Raw genomic sequence first — 21,455 nt, forward strand, 5'->3', positions numbered from 1 at the left:
ATATTAACTTAAATCATTACAAGTTGTTTCAATAGATGGTATAAAGATTTTCCATGTATATATATATATATATATACATGGAAAATCTTTATACCATCTATTGAAACAACTTGTAATGATTAAAGTTAATATTCTCGAGGTTGAAATAATAAAAGATGTATATATATATATATATATATATATACATACCTACATACATGCACACTCGTAGCTATATTGAAATGCTCATATCTTTGGTTCTATGGGTTGGAACTACATGAAAATTTGCAGGCTTTTTGAAGATTATAATGTTATTCTATGGTTAAAATTTTATGACAATTGATAAAAATGAACCTATATTTTCAAATCAATAAAATATGCCCAAATTTGCCTATATTTGTATATATAATGTCCAAGCAGGCCAGCTTAAGTTTTGCTGCTTCTGTTGTTTCCCCTGTAGCCTTGCCTGTCCACTAAGATATACAGTGCCCCGCAAAAGTTTATAATACACATTTGAAATTGTCAGTTTTTGTATTTCTAGCTTCTAAATGGTAATGAAACTTTTTCCAAACATAGAAAATGTATTGAGACTAAGATAGGAACATTGGGAAAAATAAAAAATAGTAAGTTAATAACTCGAAAAGAAAACTCAATAATTGCCACTTTGGTGTAGGGGACTACTATCAGGGCAACATCCACTGGGGTACTATGTAGGGATTTTGACAGCAAGATGTCGGTTCACGTTGCACTTGAACTTCTGCACGTCAGTACAGTTGGGGAAGCAGGGACCTGGAATGGAATTCCAAAGTCTAGCGGTTCTGGGGAAGAAACTACTGGAGTAGAAAGATCTTTTACATCTAGGGATGTCTACAGTGTGGGGTGGGAGTTAGCAGCCTGTAGGGTTTGTCGAAGGTGTTCATGTCGTGGGGGCACAAGTGCTTGCAGTTTGTCAGAGCATTCACCATTAAAATACTTGTAGAACAGGCAGAGGGATGCAACGTTTGTCGATGGGACAGACGCTGAAGCTTAGATGCCAGTTCAGGGCCTATCAGATTTGCGACTCTCTTTTGAACCTTGTCAAGGAACGAGAGACTAGTAACAGATGCACCAGCCCAAATATGACAACAATACTCCATACATGGGCGAATGGTGGTCTTATGGAGGTACAGGATACTTTCGGGTGTTAGTAGTTTTCTAGCAGGGTAGAGAGAGCCCACCTTCCTTGCAGCGACCCTGGCAATGCCTTCAATGTAATTGTTCCAACTCATCTTTCCTGTGAACGTTAGGTCAAGCAGTTTGAAAGATGTACTCTCAGATAAAGAGTCGTTGGCCATTGCTATAGGTTGTAGAGAAGGTTTCTTGTAATTATTGAATGAAACTAGTTTAGTCTTGGTGGCATTGAACATGACCATCCATTTTTGTCCCCATTCCACTACTGATTGGAGGTCATTCTCTAGTGTTTCTGCCATTTCTTTAGATATGTGTTCTTTTGTTTTCCTGTCGTGTCTGTTATAGAGTGTGGTGTCATCAGCATATATACCCATCTCAGAGGCAATTTTGTCGGGGAGGTCATTTATGAATATCAGGAACAGTAGAGGTTCAAGGATAGACCCCTGAGGCACTCCCGCATTAATATCATATTGTTTAGATGTACGACCGTCGAGGACAACTTGGATTTTTCTCTTCTCTAAGAAGGATTTAATTATGTTAAGTATTCTACTAGTGATACCGTATGATCTAATTTTCCTGTAGAGACTCTCATGCCATACCCTGTCAAAAGCCTTAGATATACTAGAGCAACCACTCTGCCCTCCCCCCGCTTTGTCCAGTGAATGGTATATACGTTCAGAGATTACAGTTAGGATGTCTGCTGTGGAACGGGCTTGTCTAAATCCATATTGTTGGTCAGTCAGAAGTTTAGCATCTGTAAGGTGATGAACTAGAGCATGGTTAATTAAGGTCTCAAATATTTTGGCAAAAAGTGGGAGGAATCTAAATGGGTGATAATTTGATGGGTCAGTTCTTTCGCCAGAATTCTTGAATACTGGTACCAACAGCCCGGAAAGCAAGATTCATTAAGGCATTTGTAGTAGAGTTTGGAGAGAACTAGAGCTACTTCGGCTGAGCACTTTTTTAATAGCACAGCTGGGATGAGATCAGGTCCACATGCTTTTGAAGTGTCAAAGTTTTTTATGATAGCATGCACCTGAGCAGGGGTGATTTTCAGATCGACTAGCGTGGCGTCTGTCCGCATAGGAAATTCAGGTAGGGGGTGATTGAAAGTGTCCAGTGTGGAGTTTAAGGCAAACCGACTGGTAAGCATGTTAGCCTTCTTGGTTGCTGAGCAAACAACTTTGTGATTTTTGGTTAGTGGGGGAATTGTTGATTGCCCATTATTTACTACACTGTTGTAGATTTTCCAGAAGTCAGAGTTCCTAGTTTTTGCACTTCGATGCGTTTTTTTAGTGGTTTCCATAAATTCTCTCTTAGCTGTCGCTATTTCTTTCTTAACGTCACTTCTAGCTTCTATGTACTTCTGTCTGGTTGAACTGGACTTGTGTCGATTAAATCTGTGGTATGCATGCTGCCTTTGAGCAATGGCAGTTGCGTAAGTTGAAGTAAACCATTGGGGAGAGTGAGGCTTGCTATAAAATTCCCGCATGGGAACATGCGCTTCGATTGCAGTTTTGAACCAGTCAGTGGTCTCGTTTGCACACTGTTCAGCAGGAAGAGAAAAAATATTTCCCCATGGGGCATCTCTGATAAGATCTCAGTCAGCCTTTTTATAATATCTTGTTGTTTTGAGCACTGGCTCTTCAGTTTTGGCTCTAGAGTTTAGGGCGATTTCAACTGCATGATCAGCGTTCTCGAGTGGGCTGTCGGTATTCGTTATACAATCATCGGGAACTGTGGTCAAAAACAGATCTAGAAGTGATGCATGTTGTTCTTCCTGGTCAGGGAAACGGATGGGAAATGTAAGAATTTGTGATAGGGAGTGAGATATAGAGAAGCTATGAGTTGTGCTGCCCGCTGCATCTGTGTAAATAGAGAATCCAAGCCAGTTTTTGTGGTGGACATTGAAGTCACCAAATACAGGAACTGTCAATCTGGTACCCTCCACCCATCAGAGGAAGGTCAACCCAATCTAATTGCTCAAGCATATATGGTACTCAAGCACTCTCAAGTGCCCAGTTTTAGGGGTGGGGTGTGTCGAGAGTGGGGAAAACGGCGTTCGTTGCCCTAGACAAGAAACAAGATCTTCCACTGAGTGTTTCTGTCGAATCACTGTGATAGCATCTCTGCGCCTGACTAATAGGCAAAGAAAGAGTATGGAAGCCAGGCGATAGGCTCTGTCTATCTACTCGTTAAGCAGTTTAGGTTTGCAAACTGATAATTTGTTTGAGTCACCAGCTCTTTGGTTTAGTTTCAGAGTTTTCTTTCTCCTAGACGGATGATCTAGGAAGATCTACTGGGTCCGTCAGCACTGAGAGGGTTTGCTCCGCACCTGGGTTCTAATCCAGGTATTTCTGCGACCCCCGCATGGTTAGTTAATGTTACTAGGTTAGTTTGTAGAGGTTATATATCTGCTGAATAGTTACACTCCTCAAAGTGATTAAGGGACATTGCTATTTCATTGTTACTGGATAAAGGGGGTGAGTAGAGCTCATGCAGTGTAAGCAACTAAGATTGTAAGAAGGCTTGTTAGAAAGGAGATAATGTGGTTTATATATTATTTTATTTATGTTAGCTTAGGTCTAGGATAACGTTACAGTATGAGTAGGTATTAAGAATTGAACTACGAGTTGCGCCCAAACTATATTTTAGATGACAGAACATGGACTGCAAAGGTAGATCTGATATAAATGTACAGAAGCTATCCCAGTCAGCCATAGATTATTGATATACTGTACGATGGAGAGGTACGTCTGAGGACTTACTAAATTTTGTTTTTATCTTAACTAAAACAACCGAGTGATCAGAAGATCCTAGTGGAGACAGAATAGAGGACCATAGATTAAAGCTCAGTCAAGCACTTGCCATGAAAATAACGATAAAGCAGAAACAAACTCGTAACATCTCTTCTGTGAGAAAGAGGTTGCAGGGAAGAGAAAAGGACATCACCTACTAGGCTATGAAATCTATTTTGAACTCTATCAAGGCAGGATAAGTCCTTTCTAGCAGCTCCTGCCCAGATGTGGCAACAGTACTCCATCCTTGGACGTACCTGGCTCTTATATAGAGAATTGCATCAGCAGTGATCGATCTACTGGATCGATAGAAGGATCCCACCATTTTTCCAGCGGCCTTGGCAACGAATTTGATGTATGTGTTCCATTTCAGATCAGGAGTAAAGTTCAAGCCCAGAAGCTTGTCAAAACATAAGGCCTCCTCAAGACGAGAGGCATTGATTTCAATTGATGCCAGATGAGGATCAGAGCGTTGATTATGTAAAGATAAAAGATTGGTTTTAGATGCATTAAAAGTAACCAGCCACCTCTTTCCCCATTGTATTATGTGCTCAAGATCAGAGGAGAGAGAATCAGAGAGAACTTGGTTGTTTACGGTTTTAGATGTGCTACCATAGATGGTAGTGTCATCAACATAAATGTCTACAAATGATGTAAGGATGTGATTTGGAAGATGATTAATGTAGATCAGGAAGAGAGTTGGGCCAAGGATGAACCCCTGAGGGAATCTAGCATTAATACTGTAAGCTTCTGATTTCTGCCCATCAACCACTACTCTTCTGAACCTCTCAGAGAGAAATGATTTAATGATTGAGAAGACATTTCTAGCTATACCATAGTTGGTCTTGTGAAGTAAACCTTTATGCCATACCTAATCAAAGGCCTTTGATATGTCAAGAGCAATTGCCCTAGAAAGATAGCCTCCGTCGAGAGATTAACTAATCCTATGAGATATAACTGTAAGCATATCTGTAGATCTAGCAGAACGGAAACCATATTGCGTGTCACTAAGGTTATTCTTGCTGAGATGGTTGATTATTTCTCTATTTAACACAGATTCCAGCAACTTACTCATGATGCACAGGAGACTTATTGGCCTGTACTGAGAGGGAGATGAGCGATCACCTGAATTCTTAAATACAGGGCATACTGATGAAATTTTCCAGGGTGTTGGGAAGCAATTCTCCTTAAGACAACGTTTAAACAGTTTTGTAAGTATGAGAGCTAGTTCTGCTGTAAGTTTTTTGAGTACTATGATTGGAATACTGTCAGGGCCGGTTGCTTTACTGGAATCAAGGTTTTTGATTAGTTTGGCAACATCACGTACAGATATTTGTATATCACATAGCATGTTTTCTAATACAGGAGGAAATATTGGAGGTTGGCGGCCTTGGTTGCAAAGGGTAGAATTAGCTGCAAAGTTTTGGCAATGAGTTTTGCTTTGTCTGATGTTTATGAAATTACCTCTGGTCCATTGATGATAGTTGAGACAGAGCACACATTTTTGTTCAGGATTCTGTTTGCTATTTGCCAAAACTGGTGGGAACCAAGCCGCTGCTCAGCTACTTTGGACTTGATAGACTGACCATACGACTCTTGCGTTCTTTATTACTTTTTTACAGTGATTGCTGGCAGTCCTGAAAGTGGCTTTAGTTAGGTACATCTATTATGTTGGAAGCAATGGAAAAAGTGATTTCTGTGCACAATAGCAGCAGCACATTCTGGAGAGAACCACGGCTGGCTGTTAGGTTTCTGGAGGAACTCTTTTGAGGGTATGAAACGGTCTATATCTACAATTAATCATTTCGTCAGATCTGATACTATAGAGGACACATCCTTTTTTAACATGGAACGCAGAGGTAGATCTGATATAAATGTATGGAAGCTATCCCAGCCAGCCATAGAGTATCAATATACTGTACAATGGAGATTCGTTTGACGACTTATTATATTTCATTTTTATCTTAACTGATACAACAGAGTGGTTGGAAGTTCAAGGCAAGTTGTGAGAAAATGGTCTAGGAGACTTGCATACTGGCCATCAGTGTCAGGCACACTGGTGGATTTGTGAACAATCTGAGTGAGGCTATAAGCAATGGAGAAATCATGACAGAACCTCCCCCTGATCATCGGTGTTGTTTGAGTGGGTTAAGCATTCCACATTGTGAACATCGAAGTCTCCACATATGTGAATGTTAGCTGAAGGATAAGCAGATAGGATGTGGTCAATTTTCTCATATATGCTTTTAAATATAGTAACTCCGCTGTGGTGGTGGGGGGGCGATAGTTTCCCCTAAGATTATTGTTTTTGGTTTATATATTTTAATTTACATGAAATACATGCCAAAATATTTGTCAGCTTTGAAATTGAATTATGTTAAACACAACCAAGAAAACTTACATTTTAATTAGCTATAAAGTTGCAATTAACTCAACAAGTGACCCATATCTTTCTATCACTTTTACTCTCTCTCGGTATGTCGTTTCACCTCTTCTCTCTTTTGCTTATTCTATATGTCATATCTCTCTCTATCATATATATATATATATATATGTATTAACACTAAGTAAAAAAAAAAAAGAATAAAAGATTGCAGTAGTTCGTTTTAAGCAAAAGGCAATAGTACTATTTAATCTGTAGTTGAAGAGATAGGAAGAAAAAGCAAAAAGAATTTAATTTTATTTTTATTTTATTATTTTAATATTTAGCTGGCTTTGCAAATTTACTTTTGTTCTGTTTCTAAATTTTGGAGATATTTACCACTATAATTTGGATTATTCGGACTATCCTCGTTGTGAGTTTTATTCTCACGATGTCTTGGTCAATGTAACCTCTAACCTTCTTTAGATGTATTGTGTCGAAGTTTGGAATTTGCATGGAATTTTGAACGGAAGCTTCTATTTAATCCATGCTCTTGCTCAAGTAAGTAATGACCGGGTAGATGTCTTCAGTAATTTGCAATTGTATTCTTAGTACCATAGCCCTCACTGAGGATTGAACCTTCAACCTCAAGGTGAGTGTCGTTTCGAACTGAATTTGTAGCTAGAACTTTATCCGTTACGCCACAAGAACCCGTAATCCGAATAATCCAAATTAGTTTTTCCTGATTAAAACAATTTATCCAAAACTCAATAAATGACCCAATGGGTCACTTTTTTTTTTTTTTCTAGTAAATCGTTAAAAATGCGAGTTTCATTTAATACCGTTTACCCTCTCCAGCTGTTCTGCACTTAATATATACATGTGCCCCCCCCCCTTTCTTCAATCTGAAACCTTCATTGCTCTTTTCCCCCTTTCTGTTTTGCCACCTTCCCCTTTTTTGTCCACTCCATTTAAAACTTTAGAGTTGTGTGGGGGAATGAGGTGCAGATATTAAATCATCAGCTGTTCATAAAGGCAAATCTCCATTTTCCTTTTTACACATTACCTTTCTTCTTATTCTCTCCATTGTTGCTCCAATTGTTATTGTTGTTGTTGTTGTAACTCTCCTATGTCGCCCCCCCCCTCTTTTTATAGCACAATATACTTCACCAAATTATAAACACATCTGCTTAATGATTAGATAGCTTTTCAAGCTGAAAAATGACCTTTCAATAGCCTGCTCCATTTATTTGTTTATTTTTATTTTTTATTTAAGTAAAGCTCACTGACCAATGGGTGCGGCTAGGCTTATAGTAATGCATACATAATTGACTTTATTTGGATACGTTTTAACAGTTTCACGTCTTTAGATTAAAAACAATTGTGTGACCACTTCTCGGCTGCTTGCGATTTTGTTCCTCGCTTCTATGTGATTTTTTATATTATTTTTAAAAAATTTATTTATTATTATTTCTTGAACAAAAAAGTGCAACAGTGTAAAATAAAACGATTCAAATTCTATTTGGAGAAAATAATTTAATTACAAAATTAAATCCATTAGAATGCATGTCAATGTTTCATGAACAAATCAACTATTTTAATTCTTTAATTGTTACCGGGAGTATTTTATTTATTTATTTATTTTTCAATAAACACTTAAATTCTAACTTTTGACCCATGTTTTCATCAGGAAAGTACAGACAATGAAGACTCTTATAATTATTAATTTAACCGAATTTTTTTATAAAACTATAACTATTCATTAAATAAAAATCTCCATTTTCTTTTTTTTCCTTGTTCGGATTATTTTTACTTTTACAATTTATTATTAATCAATTTTTTATTAAAACAAAACATGAAATAACATTTAATTCTATTTAGACAAAATAATTTAATGTATATTATTTAATTGAAATTCATTATTGAGATGAGTATTATTTATTAATTTATTTATTGTGGACTATTACTACCTGACGAAGGCCAGAGGAATAGTTGGTGAAAACGTTATGAAACAACAAGTAAAAAGATGAGGATAATAGTCCGCAACAAAAAGATGAGGATAATAGTCCGCAACAAAAAAGATGAGGATAATAGTCCGCAATAAATAAATTAATAAAAGAATTTAATTCATTAATTCATCCTATTTGGTTTAATGTCCATTTTATAAGCTAACATGCATTGAACAGCTTTAAGAAATTGATTTTCAAAGTAACCTATCTCTGTCCAGGTCTTTATTTAGTTCTCTTTCTTTCAAGTGCATTTTTATCACTTCATGTTTTCAGTGGCTTTTCTCCTGTAAACTGAACCTGCTACCTCAACTGTTCTACATTTACTAACTCAAGCATTCCCATCCATTTTTTTGTTGACATGGCTATATCAGCGAAGTCTATTCTTCTGTACATTTCTTCCTATCCTGTAAAGATCTAATCCTTCTCGGAGTTTATCAAATATAACCTGTGTGTAAAACTCACGTTACACATCCATCATATAATTTCTCACCATGCAATACATGTCCTCAAGCTTCAATGGACAGGTTTCAATTTCTATACATCATCACACTGTACACCTGCCTGATAGACTTTTTCCTTATTCGACAATGGTAATAAAGCTCTGTTGGTTAATAATGGTGGAAGTTCCCTAAACTAATAAAATTAAATCTCTGTGAAAGCTTTTTGTTTTTCGTAAACATGTCAACTATTTTAACCTTTTTAAGTTACCCAGAAGTTTTTTTCTTTTCATATTATTATTTTTTTTTTAAATAAAATTTAATCATGGTATCATTTTGTTATTAAATTAATTTAACTAAATTGTTAACTTTGTTATGATATTGTTTTGATCTCTCTTTTTTTAACTTATTGGATCTAAATAGCTTTCATAAGTTTTGTCTTTATACATATGAATTTGCTAAGAATTTCAATGCTAATTTAAATAACTCTTTGAAAGTTTAAAATGCTTCTAAATTTCTTGTGAATTTTGAAAGGTCAAAAAGTAATAAATGAATAAATTACAGTATTTATTAATCCATAAAAATTTCAAGCAAGGAATTATAAAATTTCTTAATCTGTGAATTTTCAAAAATAGGCACTGATCATCAGAGAGTAAACATTAATTTAAAAAAGATGTATCGCTGATTAGCATAAATTTGAAAAATATATAAAAAAAACATAAAAACATTTTTGAACTAAAAAGGCATTTTCAATAGAATTGAATAGAATAAGAGTTGAAGTAAAAATCAATCAATGAATTAATTAATGAAGTTGTAGTTGATAACGTTCAAAAGGGAGAATCTGGAATCTAAAGTCTTAATGGATTATATTGAAAGCTAAAAAGTCGGTTAATTTTTAATATATCAAATAATCAACAAAGTTGTACTCTTTTTTTTTTTTTTTTTTTTTTTTTTTAATCCATACTCCTATAATTTTTTTTTTTTTTTTTTTTTTTGCGTATTGATATTCATATTAAAAACCCTCTTTTCTATTTATTTAATGTATTTATTTGCTTCCCCACCAAAGCAAATTAGGCACAATGCCGTTTTTAATGTGAGGTAAAAACCAGCTCCCCTAAAAGTAGGCAAAAAGGGGGCATTCTGGTTACCAAAAATAATAATTGTCCCAGTATAGAGGGTTTCCCCTCCATTGACTGGTACAAATTATCTTAAGTGCAGCATCTGCAGAACAGATGGGGTATTTTCTCCCTCACCGAGCAAATTAGGCACAAGGCCGATTTTTAATGTGAGGAGTGAAGGGGAAATTGGGACCAACTCCCCAGGGAGTAGGGGAGCTGGATAGTGACAATTGGTATGAAGGGTTTCCCCTACATTGACCAAGGTCTTATATGTGGGGTTGTCCCCACGTATGGTCTTTGCTTGCAGTATCTGCAGAACGGATACTACACTTTAAATCCCATCCCGAAGGCCAAGAACAACAGAAAAAAGGCAAGCCTCTTTTCTAATTATTTAAAAAGAAAATACAACTTTGTTATATATGGGTCGTGCAATTGCATTCATCTGCAAAACATCTAGCTAATTTGCATATTCTTTTAAACATTTTAATTAATTCCCTATTAGTTTTTTCAGTTTTCTCATGGGATGATCATCTTTAGTTAACATATTACGTGTAATTATATTCATGCAGATATTCTACATGATTTATACTTGCGTAATATTTGTAAAAAGGTTATAGTGAACACAAAATTGTTTCCATATATATTTATGTATACGTATGTATACAGTAGAACCTCGGGATATGGTGGCCTTAGGATAGTTTTTTCAGGTTACGATGTGGAATACAATGTTTTTCCAGCTCCTGATTACTGTATTTTCCCTGCCTTATGGTGTTATTTATAACATATGTGTATTATATACTGTACATTCTTACTAATTTTTAATGCCATATCCTGGGGTTCTACTGTATTTGTTTTAAAAATTTTGCCTACCAAGTTCCTTTGTCAGTTTTTGATCTATGGACATGAAACAATGTACAGGGTATTCAAACCCATGCGAAACTTTATATTTGGGTTTTAGCCCGGGAAAATCGGGGCAAAAGTGAAAATTAAACAAATTTTCCACATGAAGGTCGAATGACGGCATTACAAATATGCATGCTTAATGTAATATCTATTGGTTTATGTTTTAATTTTTAGCCTTGCAGCAAACATATCTTAATAGCTCGGGTATTGATGTCAAAGGAAAAAGTAAATTGTAAGCTAAGCGTTTTGGTTTTGATTCTCGGTGGTGGCGTGTTTTTAAACTTTTTAAATCCTTACTATATATTGGGTCCAATATAATCTAAATATTTGAAATTTTACATAAAGGGTATTCAGAGATAGGGCAAGCTTTTCAATCGGTTTGGGTTGAAAATTTTTAGTTACTAATATATAAATGTATGTATGTTTGCATGTGTCCCTAAAACTTTCAACAGAGGCGACGGATTTTTACAAGATCAGTAGGGTTTTGAAGTTCGACCTTTCAGACAACAAATATCGAAAAATTGGGTAAAAACATTAGCTTTTTTCGCCGATATTTTTGAAAGTCATCCTCTCTTTTCTATTGTCTAGCCTTAATTAAAACCTACGTCGCTTCCGGTTTGGCGGTGGTCGTAACGACAAAGATGTCAAATGTTTTTTTCCCATTCTTTTCGTCCTTCGCAGTACGGGTTCGAGCCTGCCTTTCTACTACCACTTTTTTTTTTTTTTTTTTTTTTTTCTCAACACACATATCCAAACACCTGGGCAACGTCAGGCTGAAATGCTAGTCTAATAATAAATACGAAATCTGCATTCACCAAATATCATATTTAAGAGTATTTTACAACTGGGCAATGCTGGGCCTCCTGCTAGTATATATATATATATATATATATATATATATATATATATATATATATATATATATATATATATATGAGAATGTGTGTGAGGATACTTCTCCACCTATAAAGTTAACAAATTTTTTATCTACTGATTTTGAATATAGCATATTTAGACATGTGGAAAACGTTTTAATCGGTTTTCATCTGGAAAAAAGAGCTGCTAAGGGGTCAAAATTGAAAAATTGGTACATGGGAAGGGGGGTCTTTGGAATTTTATCTGTTTGTCAACTGTTTCACGGGGTTTAAAAGCACTTTTTAAATATCATGGCAAGCTGGTCTAATGGTTATCATACTTGCCTCACTGTTTTCAGGTTTTAGTTTCTCTCTCAGCTTAAGTATTTTTCTTTTTTTATTTACAAAAAGTGAACTGTTTAGAAAAAACGTAATACTCGCATACACATGACTCAGTTTCTTTCCGTTTTTTACTTCATTTTTTAAAGGCGTTTAATGTTACGTTTAATACCAGGCAACACCAGGTATATCTTCTAGTGTGTATATATATATATAGTAATTTATAAAATATATATGGCGGTTAAGCTACACTGAATATTCTGCGTTTCATCCACTGTAGGATTCGTAAGCCTGACGAATCCTACAGTGGATGAAACGCAGAATATTCAGTGTAGCTTAACCGCCATATATATTTTATAAATTACTAACTAGCTCTACCTACGTATTGAGCACTTTTGAAGTAAATACTTAAAGTTTACGCATAAATCTATACTTCCGTATATTAAATTTATGTAAGTAAATGAAGTAGTTTTATATATATATATAAACTAGCAAAAGTACCCGTCATTGACTGGGTTCAAAAACAGCCTACAGAAAATGGACTCTGATTTATGACAGTATGATAGGTTATGAAAAGGAAGGGTTGTAAAGAGATAGCTTCGAATTTGGGGGTATCAAAACCAAAGCAAAATATGATGAAAGTATAAATAAAATAGATAAACTCCATAATTTATTATACCATACCTGTTCACATTGAAACACTTATCACAATATTGTGTGGATCTATATTAAAAAAAACCTTGTTAAACTTTGTGACATATTTCCATTCTATGGAGGTCAGGCGCGAACGAACACCCCATAATTTAATTATACCATATTTCTTCAAACTGAAACATAATTATCAAAGTATACTTACGCAGATAGATATGAAAAGTCTTTATTAAAGTTTGTGCCTATTTCCATTCCATAGGGGCCAGACCCCACAATTTTATTATACCATCCCTATTTAAGTTAAAACATACTCATCAAAGTATTATTCTGTACATTTATATCAAAAACACTTGTAAACGTTTTTTTTTAATTTTTAAATTTTTTATTTCCATACTTTGTGGACCAGGCATGTACGCAGACCCCACAAGTTTAATGAATCATCATTATGCCAGATCAAACATACCCATTCCTGTGTCTCTATACATCTTCTATCATATGTAATCAGTTTTCTATAATAGTCAACCATATAGGAGCCTATTCGTGACCAGACACACACACAGACATTCAGCTTTATATTATATGTTTATATCCAAAGTCAACTAAATTTCAACATATCAAATAATCAATGAAGCCATACTCTTTTTGATTTATATATATATATATATATATATATATATATATATATATATATATATATATATATATATTTGTTTTGTTTCATTTTACTTCAGTTAAAGTTCTCAAAATTCAAGGGAGGGGTTCTTGAAGCTAACACTTGATCTCTATATGAGATACATAAATATTCGAATGTTCAATTAAAGTTAGTAAAGAAGTTGACAACATAATTTTCCTCTTCCTATTTGACCATTTCAATATGTTATAGTATACCTTTCTTGTGGTCTCTTGGTCTTACTGAATTCCAGGGCAAAATTCATCTTGTCCTAGCTTTGTGCTGTTTCTTGAAGTAATATCACTTGGAGAAGGTAAACCAGTCCTCATAAAAGCCAGTGTGGGTTAGCCATACTTATTTGTGCTGTGAATACTATGTAATTTTGAATATTTAATCAGGGTTTACTTGTAGGGAAAAGTATTCTCATGCCAGGTTGTCCTGACAAATCCTGTACAGAGGGTCTTAGGTACTTGGGGATAGTGTCTCCTAGGCATTCGAGTTCTCTCCACTAGGCATTCAAGTTCTGTGTGTGCGTATTCAAGATTCTGACTGATTTATGAAGAAAATCAATCAGATTTAATTTTTTAAATAGGTAAAAAAAAATTTTTTTTTCTTTTTTTCAAAAACTAATCAATTTCATGGTAAAGTTTAAAAAGAAAATGTAAGTCACATAGAGGTGAGAAATACATGTACATGAAGAATCATGAGAATAGTTGCATAATTTTATTGATATAGAAATTGCATGGACGTCTTTGTGTAATATATATTTTTTTACTGATCACAATTTGAAACTTCAATGGTGTGTGTTTTAGTAAATATATATAACATACTCTTACTCTTTGATGAATTTAGGGTAAGCAGGTGTCTTCTTTCCAGCTGCTTTTAAAGTTAATGCATTCATTCGTTGTCTCTCACATGGTGGCTGGTGGAGGCTTCTCTCGTGATGGCAGCAGAACAATAAAACCAACTAAGAGTTCTCTTTTGAGGCTTGTTTAAGAAAGCAATCAACCTGGGAAGAAGAAGAAGAAAGTTTCTCTCTTTTTCACAATTATAAGTAAAATATCTGAACCAATTTTCAAGAATATTTGCTTTTTCTTTGACCCAATGAAACCTGATTATAATCCTGAATGACAATAACCGATGGATAAAAGTTAAAAGAATCGGCCAGCTCCAAACTTTGAGTATGCACAGTATGTATCTCAAAATCATGATTTAATGCTTTTTAATTGATACAAGCTTTTACATCGTCTTAATGTTATCAACCATTTATTGTTATCAAAAGGTCATATATCCTAAACAAGGCATTCTAACTGGATTTCACCATTTTAATCAACCTTTATTATGGATTGTGATTTATATACTATTAACGTACAGTATTCTGGCAAGTTCTGTATACTTGGTTCATTTTTCTGTCTCCATATTTTTTACCTTTTGGTTTGCTGGGATGGCAAGCCTTGTCTTTTTTTAGGTCGCTGTTTATTAAAAAAAAAACAAAAAAAGACCCCAAAGAAACCAAAAAACATAAAAATATATCTTTCTATGTTTTTTATTTTATTTTATTTATTTTTTCACTTTTGTTCACTCAAACAAGGCATATTGCCACTTGGACATAAGGGCCTACTATTTGGGATCATGTTTAGCAGAGGACTGTGGGGAGTTGAGTTTAAACTTCAACAGGTTTGTTTAGTCAGAGAAGTAGGAAACAGGGAGGTAATTCTGGAGTCTAGCAGTCCAAGGGAAGAAGTTATTAGAGGAGAAGGCTTTTCAACATCTACGGACCTCAACAATGAAGGGGTGGGGTTTTGCTGCTGAGCAGGTTTTGATGGATGTATGTTCAAATTCTATGAGTTTGTGAGTGCTTATTACATTAGGTACAGGAATGCAATATTATGGTGATGGGACAGAGGTTGGGATTTGATTAATAGTGCAGGACCTATTAGACACTTGGGGGGGGGGGTCTAAAAGTAAAGGCAGCAGCCCTGATATGGTAACAATACTCCATGCATTATTATGGATAGTGAGCTACTAGTGTACACTCTTCATCAAAAATGTGAAAAAATCATACTTGGTCAGTGTTCACACTAATATAATTATAGAATTACATCAGTTATTCATTTATTTGTTTTTTTTATAAATTATTATTTCTGATGGCCTAAAGAAAAAAAAAAACATCTTTGAGTTTTTTATTTAAAATGGAGAATTTCTTTTCCGAATGCATTTCAGGTGGCAGGAGATATCTAACTTGCTATCTGTTTTTTTTTTGTTTTTTTTTTTTTTTTTTTTCAATTGGATAATTAAGAACGAATTATTAGGAATAATAAAAAAAAATGTATCCTTTCTGATGACCTTAAGAAAAAGTAAACATTGTTGATTTTTTATTTTCTTTTGATTACTGGAGGATAGTGGGGAGCAGCTAGAAATAATAACACTAGACTTTTAACACCAAAGACGTTAGAAAAAGTTGTTTTTTTTGTTTTGTTTTTTTAAATATTAAAGAAAAAGTTTTAATCTGTAAAAAAAAAAATAATAATAATAATAAAAAAGGTGGAGTGTGGGGGCATCTTATGGAAATAGATTTTGTTGTTGAGCAGGTTTTGTGTGACATGATGAATATATATTTAAAAATGCATATTGCTCTTTATTATAGAGTGAAAAAAAAAACTTATACAAACAAATCATGTGAAATGTATGTAATTTCGTTTCTATTTAAATACAACTATTTATTTAAATTATCTATTTAAAGTGAATTATTTCCTTATTCCATGTAATTTCAATTTTTTTTAAACATAACTCAATTCCAGAACTAAAAAATATTTTAAGCATGTATTTTAAAGTATATATGAAAAGGCCTTTAGGAAACAAACATTAATTCACCTTATCATAATTGATTATCTGATTAAGTAGGAATCTAAGAATTTTTTAATTTTTTTTAACATTGGATTGAGCATTAGTTCTTAACGTAGAGGTTGATATAGAGGTATAATAATAATAATAAAAAATTGTCAGTAACTAGTCCAGGCTTGAAAGATTTATGGTACTTCTACTTTGCATGAAAAATTCAATAATGACTTTTGATAAATAGTAAATGACTGTATTACTTGATTGTTTATATTTATGATGCATTACGTGAACTTTCATCCTAAAAATTGAGATCTGCTACTGTTATAACAAAAGAATTTAATGACATAAATAAACAGAGTTATTAAAAAATATGACTTTATTTTGTCTTTCTGAAAATGTATACAAAACCACGGTCATACAAAAATTTAAACCATTCTCTCTTTTTCTAATATGTATAGATTGAATTTTCCATGTAATCTCTTATATAAACAAATGTGTTTTAGAAATACCCCCCTCCCCCCCAAAAAAACTAACTAGATACGCCATAGTGCCGTTTACTGTCTTGTTCATTCATCCTCTGATTGGATATTTAAGACTCATTTTCATGCATATATGATAAAATATGTATAAAAATATATTATTTTTTTATACCTACAGACACTAGTGTTTAATGCTTTCACAGTACAGGAAGTGACGATTCTTAATGGTCGAGGGATTTGAATCCAGCCACAAAACTCCGCTCTGGCTCCATTTGCTAAGCTATTATTTCTAAGCTACTAACAATTGTCATGAGAAGTAAGGGAATTAAACACCTTATCAAAGCCAGATTCGTGTGTAGAAAGTAAACGGTGTAGATGGTTCAAATGAGGAAATTGTGAACATACTGCTTTTTAGTTTTATTCCTCAGTGCTCAACTTTAATACTTACTTTCGTTTTTGGGGTTAATAATTTTCAGAACAATCTCCATCCTTCTTCAGTAAATTGAAATAAAAATCTGGTTAAAATTAAATCTGTTCCAAACGTTTGTAAATATTTTTATCAAAAAAATAACTTGTGCACATGTTTTTTTAAAATCAAATTTCAACCACTTTCAAAAAAAAGAAAAAGAAAAAAGCTGTTGAAATTCATTTTTTATGACCTTTTTCTTGATTCACACAATCTAATCAGTTTAGTTTTTCTAATGTATATGTATAATGATAGTTTATATAAAGCTATTAACAATGTGAAAATATGTTCTGCTGTTAGGATTACTAAATATAATCTGTTTATTTTTTTCTTTAATTAAGACTTTTTTTGCAATTCTTTTAGACAAGGCAATTTTCTAATCGATGTAAGGAGCTAAAAAATACCACTTCAATGTCCAAGATTAGCCAACGATAAGTATTATGTGGATAAATTCTAGCACAGAAAACAGACGTTTCTTCCCCTTAGTCAGAAACATAACTCATGAAATGTGAATACAAAATATGGCTTGCTTCCAGTTTTAACTTCATTCACTAGAGGTGTGTGTGTGTGTGTGTGTGTGTGAAATGTCTGTATATTATGATATCTCTTAGGTGGATTTCTGTGTGTGTGTATATATAATATTAATGATGGGAGGATTCCAATATTTTTTCCTGATTCCAATACAATTACCAATTCCGATTCTTTTGAATCTCTACACATTTAACTACAGAGTTATTTCCCCCCGATTTTCGTAAAAACACATGTTAAATATGCAGATATTTTCCTAAACGTCAAAATACACTTGTGGAGGATGATCTATCGATTTTAGTTTTACTGGTAATTTAAAATCAATAAATATTTATTATTTTATCAATATTACCAGCAATGGAAGATTTTGGTTTAAATAAAATCAAATAATAAAAAAAGACAGTTAAGAGTCGTTTTGGCATCAGAAAATAGGCATCAATTTTTCCGATTCTAATTTTTTTTCAATTCCCAATTCCGATTAATCGTCCCGACACTAATATATATATATATATATATATATATATACACACACACACACACACACACACACTAGCAAGATTGAATGAAAAACTGTACATCTATTTGTGGTCAGCCTATAACATTTTTTTTTACATTTTATAATCAAGTTTTTAGGTAAGGCATAAAGAATTTATTTTGCCTTAATTGGAGGGGAGAGAGAGGGGAGGAGGAGATTATAAGTAACTAAAGTGATATTGAAATTAATTCTGGTAAATCAAATAGAAGGCGTTCAGTATTTTCCAGGAATTCAAGGAGGATAACTGTGCACCTCTGTTTCAACTTTTGAACTCCCTTTATTTCTTATTTCTTTTTTAATTTCTATAATAAAATAAAAACATATTTCCTTTTTACGGATATTAATTACAAGTGCAAACTTCCACGATAATTTGGATTATATGGACTAATGTTTTCTAATGAGTAATTTTCACAGCGTTTTTGCTGATGTAATCTCTTTGACCATCAAACAATCTGAGGTTGTTAGTTATTCTTGACAGATTTTGGTATAGTTTTTCAGTGGTTGCCATTTATGTATTAATACCCTACCGATTTGTTAGTATAGTTGCAAATTTTTGAGATGAGGATTGATAATTTGTATTATTTGGACTACTGTTATTTTGTATGTTGTTTTCATAACGTTTTGGTCAAGAAAGTTTGGAATTACATTGAAACGTTTTGATGAAATAACACTCAAAATAAGAACAGTAGTCCAAATAATACAAATTATCAATCCTCATCTAAAAAATTCTGAAACATAACTCCACAATAATTTTGAACTCTTTGGTCCAAATAAAATATATGTACCAGTCGTAATGGGAGGAGGGTAGAATATTGATTTATAAATATACACTTGCAGTGAGTTCTCAAATTTTTATTGCTATCCAAAAGTGACATCCTTTTCTTTTCCTAATGGAAAATATTTCATTGTCATACAATACACTTTTTTCTTTTTTTTTAATTACATGACAAAAAGTTTAATTCTTTTTTTGTCTTGTACCAAATCTAACACAATGTTTGTTTTTATTTTATTTTTTTTTCAACCATTTAAATTGCCATAATGATTTTCATTAAACATGTTTTGTACTTTTTTGTTTTTTTTCTTTAAGGATTTGGTCGCAAAGATGTTGTGGAGTACTTACTTGAGTGTGAGGCCAACGTTCATGCTCATGATGAAGGAGGACTTATTCCATTGCATAACGCTTGCTCATTTGGCCACGCTGAAGTAGTCCAGCTGTTACTGCGACAACATGCGGATCCTAATGTCAGAGACAATTGGAATTATACGCCATTGCATGAAGCTGCTATCAAAGGAAAGATTGATGTCTGTATAGGTGAGGAGTGCAGATTTTTTTTTTTTTTACTTTAATCTCTTTTACTTATCTTTAAACATTGGGTCAGTTTTTCTGGAATGTTCTGATGTTTTCTGCAATCATTTAATGAACTTGGAGTTTCAGACAATATTCTATAATGCTTCAGTTAGAGAGAAGTTTCCTTAATTTTAAATTTAGGATGTCTTCAGTTTTATGTTCTAAACATATGAGTTTTTCATAATAGTGCAAGAATTATAATGAATTTTATTTAGTTTTGCTACTTACAGAAGTAGCAGCAAAATAATTTCTGTAAAATACTTAATTTTGATCGGTTCAGATTCGATTTCAGTAACCAATCAAAAGTCTAGAATAATACACTCAGACAATTTTATTTTTATGAAAAAAATTTTTTTTTTTTTACCATATAATCACCGCTTATCAAAGCCCAGAGGCTACTCAAGGACAAAGGTTAATGCGTACCGTGATGGTGGAAATTGGAAAATATAATTTATTTTAGAAGCCGGCTTGTTAAGAACCTGTTTACATTGAACTTGAAAACTATGATGTTATAGTCAGCTGGGAAGCAGCTCTGCAGTATTTTGTTCCATAGGCGAGCAGTTCTAGGAAATGAACTCTACTCATAGAATTTTGGTTTTAGGCACAGGTAGAGATTAAGGGAAATTGCTGATAGTTGTTGTAGCTAGACGAGTATTTGCTGCAGGTGGAGGGAACCATAGAGTGAGGCTCAGTCAAGCACTTCCCATATATGAAAATGATATGATGGATGTGTACTTGTCTTGAAGACAAGCTTAGACCAGAGGGTGAAACTCTTATCTAGGTCTTCCCATCTGTGGCTTTCATGGTTTATGTGAGTTGCGATGTCTGATAGTGGAAATGATTACATATCATTTCACATTCAAAAATCTTATATATATATATATATATATATATATATATATATATCCACATGCACACACATCTAAGTAATTGTCCTGATACCACCATCGTAAAAATATTTGACAATATACTTACCTTCTCTCTAAATTGTAGAAAACATACTGAAAAGATTGAAAATAATTCTAACCCATTATATAAGATACATTGCTAACTTTCTCCACATGCTTTTTTTTTTTCAATTTTTAGTATACATTAGATCAACCATTACTCGTTGGATCAGTATTTGTTAGGTATATTATTAAATATCTTTGTTAACTTTGACAGCTATTATATAAAGGGCAGTTGTTTGTATGTCCAGCTAAAAGTCAAAAACTAGAAATAAAGATCTACAAAGTTGGTATATTCTTGATCAGCGTTGCCCTGGATGGACAATATTTAAAATCAAGAAAAAAATTGATCATTCTCTAAGGGACAACTAGGCCAGTTTCTGCCAGGGGTGTGGGCGGTTTTTCAGTATTATTATGTACTGATTAGGAAAGAAAATGATTTATTCCATGAGGAAGCTATTATATAAAAAAAGTTGTTTGTGTGTATGTCCACTTGAGAGTAATGGCTTGGGCAGAGAAAGAGAAAGGTAGAGGGAAAGAAATTTTATTTTTATTGGGCAGCATCGAGTAGCTATTCTAGTCTTTAGATAGAGCAGCAGCAGCCAATGGTTACTACTGCTTTCAAACAAGCATACATGTCCTACAAGTTTGGATAACTATTGTTCATCTTGTATGATGTCATCCATTTTCTAGTAACTAAGTGGTGATGTCCTCCTTTTGTTACTTCATTTATTTATGATGTCATAAATGATATTTCTTTATGGCATCATTCAAAGTGCATGGAAACCAACAAGATAAGATTCAAAGTTTTAGTAGTATACTAGACAGTATGTATCTAGACTGTTCTTTTATAATATATATATATACACACACACACATACATATATATATATTAGCAGAACCTGTGTACTGGTGTTACTCAGTGGAAGTATGCTAGACCATATTTGGTAAAGTCCCCCCCTCTCCTTGAAAACAAATTAAACTATAGTTGTTAGCTCTGGAAAATAGTGGGCACTGGTGG

General features: G+C 33.5%; 1 protein-coding gene across 1 annotated transcript in view; it reads left to right on the forward strand.

Annotated features, from left to right (window-relative positions):
* The window catches only part of LOC145283535 (poly [ADP-ribose] polymerase tankyrase-1-like), a 168,095-nt gene that overhangs the window by 24,317 nt on the left and 122,323 nt on the right, over positions 1 to 21,455 (forward strand). Inside the window, exon 2 of the mRNA XM_080132406.1 lies at positions 19,227 to 19,451. Within this exon, the coding sequence (XP_079988532.1) occupies positions 19,227 to 19,451 (225 nt within the window). The remainder of the gene's footprint in view (positions 1 to 19,226; positions 19,452 to 21,455) is intronic.

Source organism: Euprymna scolopes, chromosome 8, assembly GCF_053919585.1.
Source record: "Euprymna scolopes isolate OS-2025 chromosome 8, ASM5391958v1, whole genome shotgun sequence".
NCBI lineage: Eukaryota > Metazoa > Mollusca > Cephalopoda > Sepiida > Sepiolidae > Euprymna > Euprymna scolopes.